General features: G+C 43.3%; 1 protein-coding gene, 1 non-coding gene and 1 pseudogene across 4 annotated transcripts in view; 1 reads left to right on the forward strand and 2 right to left on the reverse strand.

The window, feature by feature from the left end:
* Window positions 1-105: 105 nt before the first annotated feature.
* LOC122805741 lies at window positions 106-214 on the reverse strand (annotated as a pseudogene).
* A 518-nt stretch (window positions 215-732) lies between these two features.
* LOC122805733 lies at window positions 733-851 on the reverse strand. Its single transcript, XR_006365439.1, has one exon. It is a non-coding gene; the product is annotated as a 5S ribosomal RNA (ribosomal RNA).
* Window positions 852-9,963: 9,112 nt separating this feature from the next.
* Window positions 9,964-19,035, forward strand: part of GORASP2 (golgi reassembly stacking protein 2) — a 1,358,808-nt gene continuing 1,349,736 nt past the window's right edge. Inside the window, exon 1 of one of the 3 annotated variants that reach the window (XM_044075519.1) lies at window positions 9,964-10,197. In XM_044075519.1, the coding sequence (XP_043931454.1) occupies window positions 10,135-10,197 (63 nt within the window). In that variant the 5' untranslated portion in view covers window positions 9,964-10,134. The remainder of the gene's footprint in view (window positions 10,198-19,035) is intronic. The other 2 variants (XM_044075518.1, XM_044075517.1) reach the window with 2 other exon arrangements.

Raw genomic sequence — 19,035 nt, forward strand, 5'->3', positions numbered from 1 at the left:
GAGGGACGAGAGGACCCCCAAATTTTGGTTAAAATTTGGGAAAAAAAAAATGCAGACTGAGTAGAGTGAGCCCACCACCCATGTGGGACTTGTTCAGTGGGAAAAAGCCTACAGCAGCTGATATTCCCGGGTGGTCTCCCATCCAAGTACTAACCAGGCCAGACCCTGCTTAGCTTCTGAGATCGGGCACATTCAGGGTGGTATGGCCGTAGGCATCAACTGGTGCTGCGAAACAGCCTCTTGTCTCTGGTGTTGCCCTGATTGATATCTCTGCTGCTGTTATGTACTCTGCACCTACTTAACTTCCAGGGTCAGCAAAAAATAATTAAATCAAGAACAAAAACATAAAAATAGCACCTGTGATTCAACACAAGGTAACCCATCCAGATTCATCCGGGCCCGGCCCTGCTTAGCTTCCAGGACGAGACGTGAAAAAAAGGCAAGTGAGCTGTCACAGTCAGCTGGCTGCTGCTTGCTCCTTAGGGTCTTCTAGAGCACTGCTGTGCCGCACACCCCGCTGCTTTCACTTTCTAGTCCCCGATGGATTTATTTATTCATTCATTCTTTTATTTATTTGAGGGGCTGACTGAGTGACTGAGCTGTCTGCTTGCATCTGAATTCCTGGACACTCCAACTTGCCGGTTCGATTAGGCACACGACGGACCCAAATGCAAAAATGCAGAGTTAGTAGAGTGAGCCCACCACCTACGTGGGATTTGTTCAGTGGCAAAAAGCCTACAGCACCTGGTATTCCCAGGCGGTTTCCCATCCAAGTAGTTACCAGGCCCGACCCTGCTTAGCTTTCGAGATCAGATGAGATCGGGCGCATTCAGGGTGGTATGGCCATAGGGATCAACTGGTGCTGCAAACCAGCCTCTTTTCTCTGGTGCTGCCCTGGATGATATCTCTGGTCCTGTTATGTAGTCTGCTCCTACATAACTTCCAGGGTCAGGAAAAACAAAAACACAAAAATAGCACCTGTGATTCAACACAAGGTAACCCATCCAGATTCATCTGGGCCCGGCCCTGCTTAGCTTCCAGGACGAGACATGAAAAAAAGGCAAGTGAGCTGTCACAGTCAGCCAGCTGCTGTTTGCTCCTTAGGGTCTTCTAGAGCACTGCTGTGCTGCACACCCCGCTGCTTTTACTTGTTAGTCCCCGAGGGATTTTATTATTTATTCATTCATTCTTTTATTTATATGAGGGGCTGACTGACTGAGTTGCCTGCTTGCATCTGAATTCCTGGACATTCCAATTTGCCGGTTCCATTTCTTGCTGGACTCTGAAAAGCAAAGAGGATGGACCCAAATGTAAAACTGCAAAATGCAGACTCAGTAGAGTGAGCCCACCACCCACGTGGGACTTGTTCAGTCGGAAAAAGGATGATCTCTGAGGCATTGCTGTCTGCCACTAACCTGGAAGTGTGGGTATTCTTGATGAATATGGATACACCCCGCCTTTTGTGTTTCAGTCTGGGTTCTGTGGCTAAAAAGTATGTTATGAGTTATAGCTTGGTAGTGCTGGGGTGCTCTCTGGAGCTTTAAACCAGGTTTCTGCACAGCTACTAATGTTCTCCATCTGAGGAGTGCACTACTTCTGGAGTTGAGTAGCATTACCCTCAGTTTTTGATTACTTGTGCTACGTATGGTGGTGGGTTTGTCTTTTGAGCCTTGCCTAAAAAAGGCACTATGGGGGTGGTAAAAGCCTTGGCCAGTATTCGAAAGCCTAAGGGTGAGAGGTGCAAACCATCTCTTGAGAAGCAACATGGCTTGTCGAGCATGTCATCCCAGGTGGACAGATACAGGATCCCCTTTGAACGACACCAGAAACCTAGCCAATTGTTGAAATTGATCCTTTTTTTCTTTATACTGTGGCATCATTCTTGGTGCTACTTAGGGTCATACCAGCCTGGGCTACGTGATCAGGGTGCTCTTTCATGTCTGTCCTTGTAGTCCAGGAAGGTACATCTCAGGTCATTCACACCAACATGGACAATGACAGAGTCGTATTTGTACTTGTTCTGGAGCGACCCGAGTGCTTGTGTTATGTGGCGGATCCTGGCACCCGACAAGCAGCTAACTGTAACCTTCTCCTTGTCCAGCCTAGTTAGTGGGACATCAGTGTGCCTGACTACAGAGTCACCTATTACTAGTGTGCTGGGTATGTTATTTTGCCTTCAGGGCTGTGATTGTGTGGCACACTGATTATGTGAAGTATGCGTTTCATGGTTTGTGATGGGGTGTGGAGGTTGCTTGGGTGTCTGCTTTGGAGATCTTTGTTGCTTTTGCAGATTTTTATTTAGAGCCTCCGAGTATGTTTTTGTGTATTTGTGTGTTATTTGCCAGTGTTGGTTTAGTAGGTCTATGCGAGACTGGTGGTGTGTTGCAAGTATTTTCCTTCTCCTCTTGACTGTCACTTCCAGTTTTGAGTTCATAGGTTCATACTAGGCTATCAGCCCTAGGGCATTTATAAGCCTAGCCAGAATGTGTTTGGCTTTTGCCACCCATTTTAAGTTTATTTTTGCTATGCCCTTTTTCAAGGTTAGTATACTGTGCCTCTAACAGAGACACAGAAGTGATACCCGGGGTAAACCTACAATCTCCCATCCACTCATCAAGATTCCTCTTGAAGAGAGTCAATGAGGGACTCTGCCTAACCTGGACTGGGATTTTATTCCAGAGTGAAGGGAGCCTCTGGGTTATGAATCTGTCCCTCCAGCATGTCCTATTTATTTCAGTGCTGAGGTTCAAGTCTCTTGAGTGCATAGCTCTATGGAATTTGGATTTTCTGAGGTGCAGCATGTCCATTAATTCCAGGTTGGACATGGCTTTATACGTCAGGCACAGATCGCCTCTGAACAGGCGGTATGCCACTGAGTAGAGCTGGAGTTTCTTTAACCGGGCAGCATATGGCATCTGTTTCAGCCCTTTGATCCTCTTGGTGAGGTACTTTTGGGGTCTTTCCAGTTGCTGCAGGTGTCTGGTAAGGTACATCCCAAAAGGGGCATTGTACTCAATTATGGGCCTGATGAGTAAAGAGGCATGATGACCTCCCCTGATCTAGATGTGAATCCCTTCATGATTAGGTGGGCTATATAAAATGTTTTTCTAACCACTTTTGCCATGTGGTTGTCAAATGAGAGATTGCTATCAACTTGGGATCCCAGGTCCCCAATTACTTCTTCTGTACTTAATGGATTACCACCTATGTGGTAATTTGTGGGCACGTGTTTTTGGCAAAGGGGTTGACTATACACTTTTTGGCATTTAGCTTGAGGCCATGGCTCTGGCACCGGTTGTCTGTTTCTATGAGGCCCTTTTGGAGGATGCTTGTGTCTGCTGGAGAGTCGATTATGGCACCCAGTTTGCAGTCATCTGCGAACTTGGTCAGCCACAGTCCTTCCGTGTTGGCCTGTACCTCCGAGAAATATATACCGAACAAGAGAAGTCCCAGGACTGAGCCTTGTGGGACACCACTTGTAACTGGTTTGGAGTCTGACATGGCTCCAGCAATTCTAACCATGTGGGTTCTGTCCTTGAGCCAGTTTGCAATCCATCTAGTGACATAGGGGTTTATATTTAAGCTGGTGATCTTATCTATAATGCCAGAGTGGGGCATTTTATCGAAGGCTTTTGCGAGGTCCAGGTAGGCTGTGCGGACCACCTTCCCCTCGTCAATGGCCTTGGTGACTGTTTCAAAGAAATCAACCAGGTTTAAGAGGCAGGATCTGCCCTTAAATCCGAACTGGGTAGGATCCAGTGTCTGTAGGTCCCCAATATCTTTATTTATGAGGTCCACGATGATCCTTTCCATAGCTTTGCAGACCAAGCTAGTCAGGCTTATGGGGCGATAGTTTCCAAGATCCGTTGAGGCACCACCTTTATGGAGAGGGACCACTGTTGCTGTACACCACTCTTTGGGCACATATCCTGTAGTAAGGCTGAGATTGAACAGTAGTTTTATGTTTGGGTTTAGCTCTTCTTGGAGTTCATGTAGGACGCAGCCCGGGACACCGTCTGGTCCCATTGATGCTGTGTTTTTTGCTTTGGAGAGAGCTTTGCCTCCAGTTTGGCTGTATAACTGCATCTCTCGCATATATTAGTGTTTGGTGGTAGGTGGAGAGGACTGTGTGTACATGAAGCAGTTGCATTGCCTCAAAATGCCCAGATTCACCAACTGCCCTTTGGACATGCCTGAATAGGTAAAAGTGAGCTGATTTACTGATTGGCTGGTAGGGACAAATAGAGAGCCTTATCCTTCTGGACAGTATAGGGGGTCTAGTGCTAGGGTTAATTTATTTTTATTTATTTTACATTTGTTGACCGGGATAGTCCGAATGGATGCATGTCCATTTTCAGCAGAGGCTCGGGGAGAAAAGCTCCAAGGGTAAGCAGATATAACATTACATAATACTAGCATTATATATTACAAACAGACTATTTACAGAGATTACATAAGTAAGCATGTTAAACAAGTTCCACAGGTTACAGCTAATCCTGAGCACAAGTCAGGATTAAATTAAATTACACAGTAAACTGGTTAACAGATTTTTACACATTCTAGAGAGAGTTAGCCAGGCTTGACACATTGACATAGCCAGTTAAGTGACAAATGTTGTTGGAGTCTAGTTTTAAATTGACCCAAGGTGGAAAGTAAGATAATATCAGCTGGAAGAGAGTTCCAGGTTCTACTTAGAGAGTTTGCAAAGAGAGAATCACCGGCTGTGTATTAATTTTGCTAGTCTGAATTAGTAGTTTGTTAGAGGATCGAAGCGGTCTAGGATTGTTATAGGGGGTGATAATATTTTTAAGTACAGGAGTATTGTCCGGATTATAGAGGATTTTATAGGCCATCATCAGTTGGTTATACTGGATTAGGCTGGGTAGTTCAAGCCACCCAAGCTGATTTAGATTGATGCAATGATGTGTCCTAAAAGGCAGCCCAGTGGCAAACCTGGCAATGTGGTTGTAACAAATTGAGAGTTTGTTAAGGACAGTCTTGTTTAAATTCGAGAGTAGAGGGGATGCATACAGAAGGGTTGAAAGAAGGTGAGAGCAAGCTATGGCAATTTTAGCTGGAGGGGTTAGGAAGGCTTTTATTCTGTAAAGTGACCCTAGTTTTTTTTATTGATGGTTTTGATAGTTTGGTTAACATGTAGGTCAAATTTTAGATTGTCTATGATGACACCTAATAGTTTTGTAGATAGGTCAGGGGAGATTATTGTGCCATCATTTGATTTTATGGTAAAGGTGAAAGCAGGAGACCTAAGTGTTGGTGAAAATAACAGCATTTTAGTTTTTTTTGGGATTTAGGATCAGTCGATGTTCAGAAAGACAGTTTTCTACTGTATTAAAGGTGGTCTGGGTAGCTGACCATAACTCTACTGGAGATATGGCTGAGAAAACCAGAGTAGAGTCAGTCGATGTTCAGAAAGACAGTTTTCTACTGTATTAAAGGTGGTCTGGGTAGCTGACCATAACTCTACTGGAGATATGGCTGAGAAAACCAGAGTAGAGTCATCACCATATTGGATACAGCTGACTTTTGGGATGACAGTATAAAGGTCATTAATGAAGATGGAGAACAGCAAGGGCCCTAGTATAGAGCCTTGTGGTACTCCAAGAGTGTTAGGTAGAAGGTTAGAGAGTTTGTTCTGCCAGAGGACAGCCTGCTGTCGACCACTCAGGTAGGATTGAAACCATTGGAGGGCTCCAGTATCTAGACAGAATGTTTGCAGGGTGTGGATTAAAAGTTGGTGTTCAACCATATCGAACGCCTTGGAAAGATCCAAAAAAGAGGGCTGAGGATATATAATTATTGCTGCAATTATGGTTTATGGTGTTAGTAAAGGCTAGGAGGGCTGAAGTAGTGCTGTGACGAGGATGAAAGCCATGCTGAGTGTCTGCCAAAAGGCGATTCTGGATTAGGTGGTGCATGAGTTGTCTATGAATACATTTTTCCACAATCTTTGCAAGTGGAGAGAGTATAGCTATTGGCCTATAATTGGAGAATTTATTTATTTATTTGAAGTTTGTTTGCCAGGATAATCCATTGGACCGAATGAGCCCATTTTCAATGGAGTCCTGGGGAGAAAAGCTCCAAAAGATACAATATCAAATATACAAATAAGAATAAAGTAAATTATAATAGGTAGAACATAACATCTACTGTTTGATAAGTATCATAGTAGTACATATAAGCACAAGATAGTATTAAGAAAAACAGGAAAAGCAACAGAAGAGCAAATACAAGAACAAATAAGTTTACAATTTTTAAATTTCTATATTCACTAATAAATGTAAAGAGAGAAAGTAGTAGTTAAGATTCTAGTTAGTAGGTGTGCACAGATAGTATTTACATAAGTGGTTAAGTATAGTAAGAGTGTTCCTATGGAAGGGAAGGGATTGTAGATTAAGGAGTGTGTAGTAGCTGGAGGAATTCAGTAGTGCTGCCTCCTTTGTGAAGTGGGATTACATAGGATATTTTCCAGATGGTGGGAATTTTAGCTTCGACTATGGTTCAACTGATTAGTACTGAGACGGGGTAAGCAATAGCATTAGCTGATTTTTGTAGGTACTCAGCAGGGAGTTGATCAGCAGAAAGTGTAGTGGGTTTTAGTTTAGTGCTTGCTATGAGTTTTGAGCAAGTGCTGGGCTGTGAAATGAATGGTTTTAGAGTGCTTAAGTTGAAAGTTTGTCTAGTTCTAAGAGAAAAACTGAAGAGTAGAGTTCATGGAGCCGGGAATAGTTTAAACCTAGCTAACCGGCACACAAAACCACGCAAATGCATTTTTTTATAGCAGGGAAAGGAGATAGAAATTAGCCCAAAAAACTACTACCTTCTGGGCTACAGCAAACAAGGCACACAAATATCAGAAAAACAGTTCAAAATAAGCAGGCACAGTAAGCCTTAAACTAGAAATTCCCAGCTCAGAAGGGCAGAATCTAGCCTCTCCTCCCACAAGAGTGCAGACCACAACCCTTCTTAATGTAAAATAACTGGCCTGGAATCCAAGTGCTTAAATCGGAACTAATACACTTAGTAGGTGAATAAACTAAGGCTGCTGATCCCGATGACCATTAGCAGCCTAACCCACAACACCGCAAACTGTAGTTAGCCACAGACATGCCTAATTTTGACTCCTTCAAAGAAGGTTTGAGGGGCTAGACCTTGGGTATATTAACAACTGGCCAATAATTCATGCAGGTTACACAAAGCGGGTCAGACAGCAACTTTGCTTCACAGCCAAAGAGTCTCATAAGAACGAGAGTCTCTGGGAGATTAATACGAAACTCCTATTTATGCTTCTGTCATTTCAATAGGTGTTGTGGATGTTACTACTCTTCTAGATGCAACGGAAGTCGCACAGAACTGGAGCCGTCATGGGTCTCCAAGCTAGATAGACACCCCTTCTCAATGGTCTCCAACAAAAAATAGTGTGCCCTACAATGCAGCTTGGGTAGCTCAAATAAGACATGCTTTCGATTATCTTAGTGATGAAATGATGTGGTCTTTCAAGCTAAAATCATATGCTTGAACATGCCAAAAGGTCCATTATATTTTACTATGGGCCTGATGATGGAAGAAGTTGATGAGAGAGAGAGAGAGAGACAGAGAGAATAAACTTTCTTAGATCTAGAAGCAATATCCCTGACGATTAGTCTGGCAATATAAACAGATGTCCTAACAGTAGTGAATACGTGGTGACCAAAGATGAAGTGCCCAGAACCCCAAGGCTGAGTCAGCTTTCTATCACCCATGTTAGTAGGCGCACAGGTACATAACTTTTGCCGAAAACCCAGCAGTGCATTTCTTGGCATGTACTCTCTGTCAAACAGTATGCACACCTACCAGCAACTTATCAGATTCCCAATATCCATTACCGCACATCTTTGGGGAGTGGAAGGAAACTGGAGCAACAAGCAAAAACTTATGCCGATACAAAATAGGGGGAAAACAATGCAAACTTCACTAAGAGGACATCCAGGTGGACAGTCAAACGCTGCAAGGTAGCTTTACTAACAATTTTACTGCCAATCATTCCTCTCAACATATGAATTCTGGAAAAAAGCAGAAAATGGAGAACAGAAGACCCCGTAACTGCGCATACAAAACCTTTACTTTCACAATTTCTATGAGCATGAAGTCTGAAACTTGAATGCGTGTCATTCTTTTGGGACCTCAGTCCTCAAAAGCAACAAATTTTATAAGGAGCATACAAAAAAATTCTGAACAATGAGAAATTCTAGCCAGATGTGGGGTTTGCCATATATCAAATCATATTTTCTTAACAGTATAAAGGTGTTTTACTCAAAGCATCCAAACAGAGTTAAAAAGTGGAACGTTTTTAAATGTAGAGCAATAACTTGAACAATATTCTTCAGTCAAGCACAATCAAATACAAACCACGTTCAAACGCGCTGGAAATGGAGAATTACAATTAAACACAGTCGAATGCTCACAATGTACAAACAATTACGGCTGCTCTGTGGTAAGTGATGTACTACCTTAATTGTCCGTTATTGTAGCGGTTTGAGATTCACTTTTACAGTCGAATCCTCGAAGGTGAGTGGTCATGGTACTACTTTTGGAGCACTTGCGTACATTTCACTCGACGTTTAAGTTGCCAAAACTTGCCACTAGCATTTAAAAAGCTTCCCTGGCTTTTGGTTTTCACCCTGCCTTGTTTGCGGTCAGCATGTCAAAAACTAATGGGCGTAAAGCAAAGTGTGTGTGCATTTGTGTTGTGGGGAGGGGGAGACACGGCACCTGAGATTGCCAACTCCTGTAGTAACGTAACCCAGAACACTTGTGCTTAAAAACCCACAGTGGGTTTGTGTTTTACACGTTGTCACATTTTAAGACACTAACTGAAACGCAACAAAGCGGAGTTCTCAAATAGATAAATAAAGCAAAATAGTCACATTACATTTGTTACTGATTCTTAAAACGATTGAGGCACACCCCTCAAATATTCCCATTTATCAAAGATTTTGACTCAAGTTTTAGCTCTGTTCCTCTTAGTCTCTACTAAAATTGGTGATTTTAAAGAAAAGGTAGTGACTTCTACTTAATAATGAACAATAGTTAGTTACACTCTTTTTACTTCAGAAAAATGTACAGTTCACACTACCTTATTCCGTCAGTCTGAAATTTACAGTATTATGTTTAAAAAAGTGTCGCAGATTAATCCTCGATTTGTCCCCGATTGGTTGGGAGCTATGGTTCAGTTAATAAAAACAGTAAGCAGAACAAAAACAAACATACCTCAAACACGCGTAACCTGCATCCATATGTTCACTATGGAATCTGCACTCCAACTATGTCCTTCCAAAAATATCAAGAAAACATACTAAATTAGGGTTACATTGCGAGGGACAGTCCCTCTTTGGGCAGTTGTGTCCTGCAAAAAAATTGTAAAAATGGCAAATGTCCTGAGATTTTAGGGCAAAATTATTTCCTATATTTTATGTATAGTCGCATAAAACAGTTATTTTGTGTATGAAACACCTAAATGTTATAAGAAACAGAGTAAGCAACTAAAATGCTACAAGAATAAGCTTTTATTTAGGCAAAAAAGTGAAGTTCAGTCTTTTGTACTGGCCGTGGGTATGTTTCGGCCTGCAAAATCTGACATTTGTGCAAAAAATGTCCCACTTTGGGCATTTGAAAAGGTAGCAACCCTGTACTACATGCACAAAACAGTAAGAGACACACGACAAAAGGCATTACACTCTGTATGTATGACGAGCACTTCCAAAGTACGTTCCCGACCTCACTAACCTTCCTGTGCGATTGCGCATTAGTTCTCAATACTACTATGTAGAAGGAGGCCCAAGATATATGTATATGTATATATATATATATATATATATATATATATATATATATTACGTGGGCAAATTTTAACTGTTAATACAGGGTAGTAGCTATCACCAAACACAATCGTCCACCAGTTCTGTTGCTACCATTACTCTGACTCAACGTTCCCAGCGTTCTGTGCGCGTGCATTCCTAGTGCCACGTAATAGGTGATAGTGTACCGGCGCATCCAAGAGCTAACATCTTGCACCTTGTGGGTGATTAAGATTTATTATCTTGTTTCTTCGAGGTTTTCTAGGGATTTCTTGTAGTGATGGGAGGATCGCAGAGCGTGGAGATTCCTGGTGGGGGTACCGAGGGATATCATGTTCTCAGGGTACGTACCTTGCATTTGTTGAGGTGTGATCTGAAAGATGGATGAAAAATGCATTTTTGTGAGTTAATTTTGCTGTTTACAGAGAGAGATCGGTAGAATGGAATGTGTTATGCAGTCAATACCGTGTGTGTCCTGTGGCCTACTCTTATTTATTAATTAATGTGTATGGAAACACTCTTTTCGAGTATCAACGATATGCCGATTGTTGGCCATTAAAGCCATGTACAGTGTATTGATATGACTGCGTGATCTTCCAGTCTAGAGAAAATCCCATGTACTCCACTGTCACCATAATGTTTTAATAGGGACACCTGAAAGTGTTAGGTTCCAGTTTCGTGAAGTGGGGGTTTTAACAAGAGCTGTAAAGTATATTTTCATGTAGTAACATTGAAGGAAACGAGCGAGTTTCAGTTGCAAAGTCATTTCTGTTTATCTGGGCTCTGTGTTATGGATAAATGGTTTCCGTTATGATTTCCTTGATACAAACTTGAATATTTTCAGTAAAGTGAGTGCTGCCTTACTGTTATTGAAGTGTGGTGGAGACTTAAGTGCACATTTGGAAATTAGCTATACACTTGCTGTTTGACAGGCAGAGTTTTCACCAGATTGATAGTTGTCAGGCAGAGTTGCTATCAGATGGATAGGGGAGAATCATTTTTTTTTAATGAGCATCCGGAACCATATCCTTTAAATCCTGAATGTGTTGGTTCTAGAAAAGTGGTAGCAAATAAGCTGATAGTGCGTTAAGTACTGTTCTGTGTTCCTAATCACCTACGTGCAATAAACTCGCTGGTCACTGGTTTTGTCTTTGGTTTCATCTGCATTATGTTATTTAGTGTTGCTTTGTAGTGCTCGTTCTACGGAATGTTATACTTTCACTTTGTTAGTTTTTTGAATAAGTATGTTTTGCTGTTTATCTAAGCATAACAATAATTTGTGTTTAATAGTTTATGTACATTATATATATATATATATATATATATATATATATATATATATATATATAACAAAATCGCCACTGACTCTAAAGACAACCACAAAGCATTATAGGTTCATAGGTTGATACTAGGCGATCTGCCATAGGGCATTTATAAGCCTAGCCAGAGTGTGTTTGGCTTTCGCCACCCTTTTAGATTAGTTGACTGTGCCTCTGTATAGTAGGTCACAGAAGATAGCCCTTTTAAGGTTGGTTTACTGTACCTCTGTCAAGCAGCGACACAGAAGAGATCCCAGGGGTAAACTTACGATCTCCCATCCAAGATTTCTCTTGAAGAGGGTCAGTGAGGGGCTCTGCCTAACATGTGTTGGGATTTTGTTCCAGAGTGAGGGGAGCCTCTGGGTTATGAATCTCTCCCTCAAGCATGTCCTATTTATTTCTGTGATGACGTTCAAGTCCCTGGAGCGTGTAGCTCTAAGGGATTTGGATTTCCTGAGGTGAAGCATGTCCATTAATTCTGGGTTGGAGATGGCTTTATACGTCAGACACAGATTGCCTCTGAGTAGGCGGTACGCAACTGAGTAGAGCTGGAGTTTCTTTAGTTGAACTGCATAGGGCATCTGTTTGAGTCCCTTGATCCTCTTGGTGAGGTACTTTTGGGGTCTTTCCAGTTGCTGCAGGTGTCTGGTAAGGTACATCCCAAATGGGGCATTGTATTCAATTATGGGCCTGATAAGTGATTAGAGGGGCACAATGACCTCTCTTGATCTAGATGTGAACCCTTTTGTGATAAGGTGGGCTATATAGAAGGTCTTTCTAACCACTTTGGCAACGTGATTGTCAAAAGAGAGATTGCTGTCTACTTGGTGGATTACCACCTATGTGGTAATTTGTGGGCACTTTGTTTTTCCCAAAGGGGATGACTATGCACTTTTTGGCATTTAGCTTTAGGCCATGGCTCTGGTACCAGTTATCCGTCTATGAGACTCTTTTTGGAGGATGCTTGTGTCAGCCGGAGAGTTGATTATGGCACCCAGTTTGCAGTCCTCTGCTAACTTGGTCAGCCATAGTTCACCCGTGTTAGCCTGTACCTCGGAGAAATATATACCGAACGAGAGGTCCCAGGACTGAGCCTTGTGGGACACCACTTGTAACTGGTTTAGAGTCTGACATGGCACCTGCTATTCTGACCATATGGGTTCTGTCCCTGAGCCAGTTTGCAACCTATCTTGTGACATAGGGGTTGATATTTAAGCTGGTGAACTTATTTATGATGCCCGAGTGGGGTATTGTGTTGAAGGCTTTTGCGAGGTCCAGGTAGGCTGTGTGGATTACCTTCCCTTCATCTATGGCTTTGGTAACTGTTTCAAAGAAGTCGACCAGGTTCAAGAGGCAAGATCTGCCCTTAACAAAGCCGAATTGGATAGGGTCCACTGTCTGGAGGTTCCCAATGTCTTTGTTTATGATTTCCATGATGATACGCTCCATAGCTTTGCAGACCAGGCTAGTCAGGCTTATAGAGCGATAGTTTCTGGGGTCTGTTGTGGCACCACCTTTGTGGAGTGGCACCACTGTTGCTGTACGCCATTCCTTGAGTACATATCCTGTAGTACGGCTGAGATTGAACAGTGACTTTATATGAGGGTTTAGTTCTTCTTGGAGGTCATGTAAGAAGCAGCCCGGGACACCATCTGGTCCCATTGATGCTGTGTTTTTTGCTTTGGAGAGGGCAGCTCTCACCTGTGCTTCTGTGATCTCAGGAAGGTTACACTCTGTTGGGATAGACATTTGCTCTTTTGGGGGGGAAGGGGGGGGAGAAGTTTGCACTGAACCTTTCTGCCAAGATGTTGGCCATGTCTGTGGGTTCAGTGTATTTTTTGTCATTTTGCACTACCTCAGAGCCTATCTGGGAGTTGCCTCCCAGGTTCCTGATATAACTAAAGAAGGCCTTGTGATTATCTTTAGTGTCTTGTGCAATTTTTCTTTCGGAGCTGGCCATGATTTTATGAGGGATTGTAGTTTCTTGCTAGTACTGATCAGAGACGCCTTTCCTTTTTGGGATTTTGCTCTATCATGTAGTAGCTTTCTGCTTCTGTTGTATAGCTTATTTATGGCCGGGGTCCACCAGACAGGTCTCCTGCCTTTGGAGGAGTGAGTCTTGGTTTTATTTGGGATAGCATGCTCCATGCATTCCTGTAGGTGTCCATAGAATGCTTTTGTAAAGGATTCTGCATTTTGGGCCGTATTTTCCACTGGCCCGGGGGCTTTGAAGGATTCCACCTCAGTTTTGAGAAGTGTGAAGTTTGCTTTTGCGAAGTTCTTCACTGTGGTTTCCTTGGCTGAGGGTGGGGATGGAATATGGATGTCCAGTGAGATTAGTTTACAGTCTGATCTTACCAATGAGCGGTATACCTCTGGTGTGGAAAATAGAGACTCCATACTGGTGATGACCAGATCCAATACATTTTCCCCTCTTCTATAGCTATGTCAAGAATCTCAGTGGCAACACTCAGATCTGCCCTGAGTCGCAGCACAATGGCACTAAATATACAGAGCCAACTGATATTGCCAACATCCTGGCAGATAGGTTCACTGCTAACTTTACCCCCCTGTCATCCCCTAAAGGGCCCATTTCTATACCAGAAGAATGCAAAGTTCCTGTAATCACGGCTGCACAGGTAAAAAACACGCTATCCAAAGCCAACAACACAGCATCCATGGGACCTGACAACATCCCAGGCTGTGTTCTACATGAACTACAGAACGAACTGGCACCCCACCTAAGTACCATGTTCAATCATAGCCTCACCTCAGGCTATGTGCCCACTGAGTGGTGCACAGCGACAGTTATCCCACTCCACAAAGGGAGAGCCACCGCATACCCTGGAAACTACTGCCCCATTAGCCTAACGAGCCTGGTCTGCAAGGCTATGGAATGTATCATCATGGAACTTATAAACAATGACATTGGTAATCTCCAAACTCAGGACCCCACCCAGTTCGGGTTTGTAAAAGGAAAATCATGTCTCCTAAACCTGATGGACTTCTTTGAAGCAGTCACCAAAGCCGTAGATGAGGGTAAGGTGGTTCACACAGCCTATCTAGATCTCGCCAAGGCTTTCAACACCATTCCCCACTCTGGAATTATAGATAAACTCACTAAACTAGGTATAAATCCCTATGTTACAAGATGGATTGCCAACTGGCTCACTGACAGAACCCACACTGTGAAAGTAGCAGACTCCAAATCTAACTTTAGACCAGTGACGAGTGGAGTACCACAGGGGTTCAGTCCTGGGTCCTCTCCTGTTTGGTATCTACTTCTCTGAAGTACAGGCCAACACAGAAGGTCTTTGGCTAACTAAGTTCGCAGATGACTGCAAACTAGGAGCCATAATCAAAAGTCCAAAAGATGTGGACATCCTACAAAAGGGCCTCGCTGAGACAGATGCCTGGTGTCAAAGCCATGGCCTCAAGCTCAATGTCAAAAAGTGCATTGTCATCCCTTTTGGTAAAAACTCTGTACCCATGAACTACCACATAGGCGGTAATCTACTTAACACTGAAAGTGTGATAAGAGACCTTGGGACACGGGTGGACAGTAGTCTCTCCTTTGATAATCACATCGCCACAGTAGTCAGGAAATCCTTCTACGTGGCATACCTCATCACAAAAGGTTTCTCATCCAGGAAAAAAGTGGTCATTGTTCCCCTCTACTCATCACTCATTAGACCCATTATAGAGTACAATGCCCTTTTTGGTATGTACCTCACAAGACATCTCCAACAACTGGAAAGGCCACAGAAATACCTCACAAAGAGGATTACTGGCCTCAAACAGATGCCCTACGCAGACTATCTCAAAAAACTGCAGCTTTACTCCATCGCATATCGCCTACTCGGAGGCAATCTCTGCCTAACACACAAAGCTATGTCAAACCCAGAGCTTTTAGACATGCTCCACTTAAAGAAATCCCAATCCCTACGAGCTACACGCTCTAGGGACCTAAACCTTGTCACCACAATAAACAGAACATGCCGGAGGGATAGATTCCTGTCCCAGAGACTTCCCATACTCTGGAACAAACTACCTATCTATATCAAACAAAGCTCCTCATTAGCACTCTTCAAGAAAAATCCTCATGATTGGATGGGAGATAGGAAATTCACCCCGGGGATCACTTCTGTGGCTCTGCTAGACAGTGGCACAGGAAAATAATTTTTCTTGGGTGGCGAAAGCCAGGGTACCCTTGGCTAGGCTTATATAGGCCCTAGGGCCAATAGCCTAGTACCTACCTATGAATCTATGTATGTATATGTGTGTGTTCGCAGGTGTTAGCTGTCATTGCTCAACCCTGACTTGTTCTCCAAACTATCTTGTTCATTCTGGTGTTTTTGCTGTTGGATTAATTTCTCTGCACAGTGAATGTGTTTTTTCTCTGTTTCGTTATATATGGACTAAAATATGTAAAGTTTCAAGTAAAGCTGCTGATGGATATGCCTACACTGTAATTTTCATGTTTTACAGCAGCAAAGTCTGGTGTTTTGCTAATTACTGTATATTTGATAGCTTTATATTGCAAATGCTGCAAACTGTTGTGTATAGGCTCCTGCATGTGCAAGACGTCTCTGACAGAAGGTATTAAGTAAAGTTCTGAGGAGGTGTGGGGATAGGTTAACTTCATATTGTGCTACTTTTAACTTCATATTGTGTTGCTGAGAGGTGACCTGGGAGCCATAGGAACAATGCTAGTTAAGTGTTACTTTTTATACTCTTTTCTTTTTTCTATAGTAGTATTGCTTATACTTTGTTTTTCCCTTTGCACTAAAACTTGTTGTCCTATATTTGCTTTATTTTTAGAGGCATATGAGCCCAAACATGTGTATTTTTGGGTGAGAATGTACTCTCTCAACAGGCGTTTCTACTGTTAATAAAAGTTAAGGTAACTGATTTAGACTGCCAGCGGCCGTACTCATTGTTGTTGTGTCTTTCGGCTTTTCCCGGTTGGGGGTCGCCACAGCGGAACTCCGGTCCGCTAATGATTGGCAGTTGATTTTTACGTGCTGAGTTGCCAGCCCTAAAGCACAACCTTCAACGAAGGTAAGCCCATTCATGTATGTCTCCACGCAGCAGACGCTCTAGTTGAGAGTTGAACCGGACAGCATCTTACTGTGAGGCGACAGCGCTACCGCAGCGCCACCACCGCGGATGGCCGTACCGGGCTATAATTCATACCACACCTTTCAACCACCTAACCTGGACCGAAACACTAAAAGCGGAGGCGCACCCATATTCATTAAGGATATCCACGCCTCCAGGCTAGTTGCACAGCATAATGCATCCGGGATTATCCAAGCTGCACTAACTCTGGGCACGACTGCAGTCCAAATTGTAACTTGCTACAGATTCCCCACCATGCCCCAGGATTCCCACTCCTCATTTCTTGATACACTGGAAAAATATTAGGATACAACTCAACACCCCAATAATGGACTATTTCAACTACCCCGCCATTAACTGGGAAAACTACTCGTGTACCAACTATTTTGCTCAACTTTTCCTGTAATTCATAAATTCCAATGCCTTGGATCAACTTACCTACATCCCCACCAGGAGCAGCAATGTCCTAGACCTGCTCATTACTAACATGGGCGACAGGTGTTCCACACCAGAGATCCGTTCTTTGTTGGTCAGATCAGACCACAAACTAATCATCCTAGACATCCACATCCCGCCCCCTCCCCCCCATTAGGGAAACCACCGTAAACAATTTTCTCCAAAGCCAACTTCATGCTTCTTAAGACAGAAGTGGCAAACTTCACGACACCCACGCAGATGGACAATAGAGGTACGACTGCTGAATCCTACAGAAATGCACTTTTTAAGTACTTACGAGTGCATGGATCGTGCTATCCCTAACAGAACAAGATGCTATACTCCAAAAAAGGAAGCCAATCTGGTGGTCCCCTGCCATAAACAAACTCTACAACAGAAGAAAGAAACTGTTTGCAAAAAGAGTAAAATCCCATGATTCTAGGAACTCCCTGGTCAGCCTCCGTAAGAAGCTGAGATCCCTCCTAAAATCCTCCAAAGCTAGTTACGAAAACAAAATCGCCACTGATTCTAAAGGCAACCACAAAGAATTCTATAGTTATGACAAGAATCTCAATGGCAACACTCGGATCTGCTCTGAGTTACAGCACAATGGCACTAAATGTACAGAAACTACCGGTATTGCCAACATCCTGGCAGATAGGTTCAGTGCTAACTTTACCCCCCCCTCACCCCCTAAAGGGCCCATCTCTATACCGGAGGAATGCAAAGTTCCTATAGTCATGGCTGCACAGGTAAAAAACACACTCTCCAAAACCAAGAACACAGCATCCATGGGACCTAACAACATCACAGGCTGCGTTCTACATGAACTACAGAATGAACTGGCACCATGTTCAATCATAGCCTCACCTCAGGCTTTGTGCCCACTGAATGGCGCACAGCGACGGTTATCCCACTCCACAAAGGGGGAGCCACCACGGACCCCGGGAACTACAGCCCCATTAACCTAACGAGCCTGGTCTGCAAGGCCATGGAAGGTATCATCATGGAACGTCTAAACAAAGACATTGGTAATCTCCAAACTGTGGACCCCACCAAGTTCGGGTTTGTAAAAGGCAGATTATGTGTCCTACGCTTGGTAGACTTCTTTTGAAGCAGTCATCAAAGCCGTAGACAAGGGTAATGTAGTTCACACAGCCTGTCTGGATCTCGCCAAGGCTTTTGACACCATCCCCCACTCATGGAATTATAGATAAACTCCCTAAACTAGGTGTAAATCCTTATGTGACAAGATGGGTTGCCAACAGGCTCAATGACAGAACCCACACTGTGAAAGTAGCAGACTCCACATCCAACTTCAGATCAGTGACAAGTGGAGTACCACAGGGTTCAGTCCTGGGTCCTCTCCTGTTTGGTATCTACTTTTCTGAAGTACAGGCTAACACAGAAGGTCTTTGGCTAACGAAGTCCGCAGATGACTGCAAACTAGGAGCCATAATTGAAACTCCTAACTATGTGGACATCCTACAAAAGGGCCTCACTGAGATATATGCCTGGTGTCAAAGCTATGGCCTCCTTATGTGACAAGATGGGTTGCCAACAGGCTCAATGACAGAACCCACACTGTGAAAGTAGCAGACTCCACATCCAACTTCAGATCAGTGACAAGTGGAGTACCACAGGGTTCAGTCCTGGGTTCTCTCCTGTTTGGTATCTACTTTTCTGAAGTACAGGCTAACACAGAAGGTCTTTGGCTAACGAAGTCCGCAGATGACTGCAAACTAGGAGCCATAATTGAAACTCCTAACTATGCGGACATCCTACAAAAGGGCCTCACTGAGATATATGCCTGGTGTCAAAGCTATGGCCTCAAGCTCAATACCAAAAAGTGCTTTGTCATTCCCTTTGGTAAAAACTCTGTACCCATGAGCTACCACATAGGTGGTAGTCTACTCATTACCGAAAGTGTGATAAGAGACCTTGGTACACAGGTGGACAGTAGTCTTTCCTTTGATAATCACATCGCCACAGTAGTCAGGAAATCCTTCTATGTGGCACACCTCATCACAAAAGGTTTCTCATCTAGGAAAAAAAGAGGTCATGTTCCCCTCTACTCGTCACTCATTGTACCCATTATAGAGTACAATGCCCCTTTTGGTATGTGCCTCACAAGGCATCTAGAACTGGAAATTTTGCAGAAATACTCACAAAGAGAATTACCGGCCTCAAACAAATGCCCTATGCAGACCATCTCAAAAAACTCCAACTTTACTCCGTCCCATATTACCTACTCAGAGGCGATCTCTGCCTAACATACAAAGCTATGTTAAACCCAGAGCTGTTGG

Source organism: Protopterus annectens, chromosome 6.part1, assembly GCF_019279795.1.
Source record: "Protopterus annectens isolate FY-2018-M chromosome 6.part1, PAN1.0, whole genome shotgun sequence".
NCBI classification, from domain to species: domain Eukaryota; kingdom Metazoa; phylum Chordata; order Ceratodontiformes; family Protopteridae; genus Protopterus; species Protopterus annectens.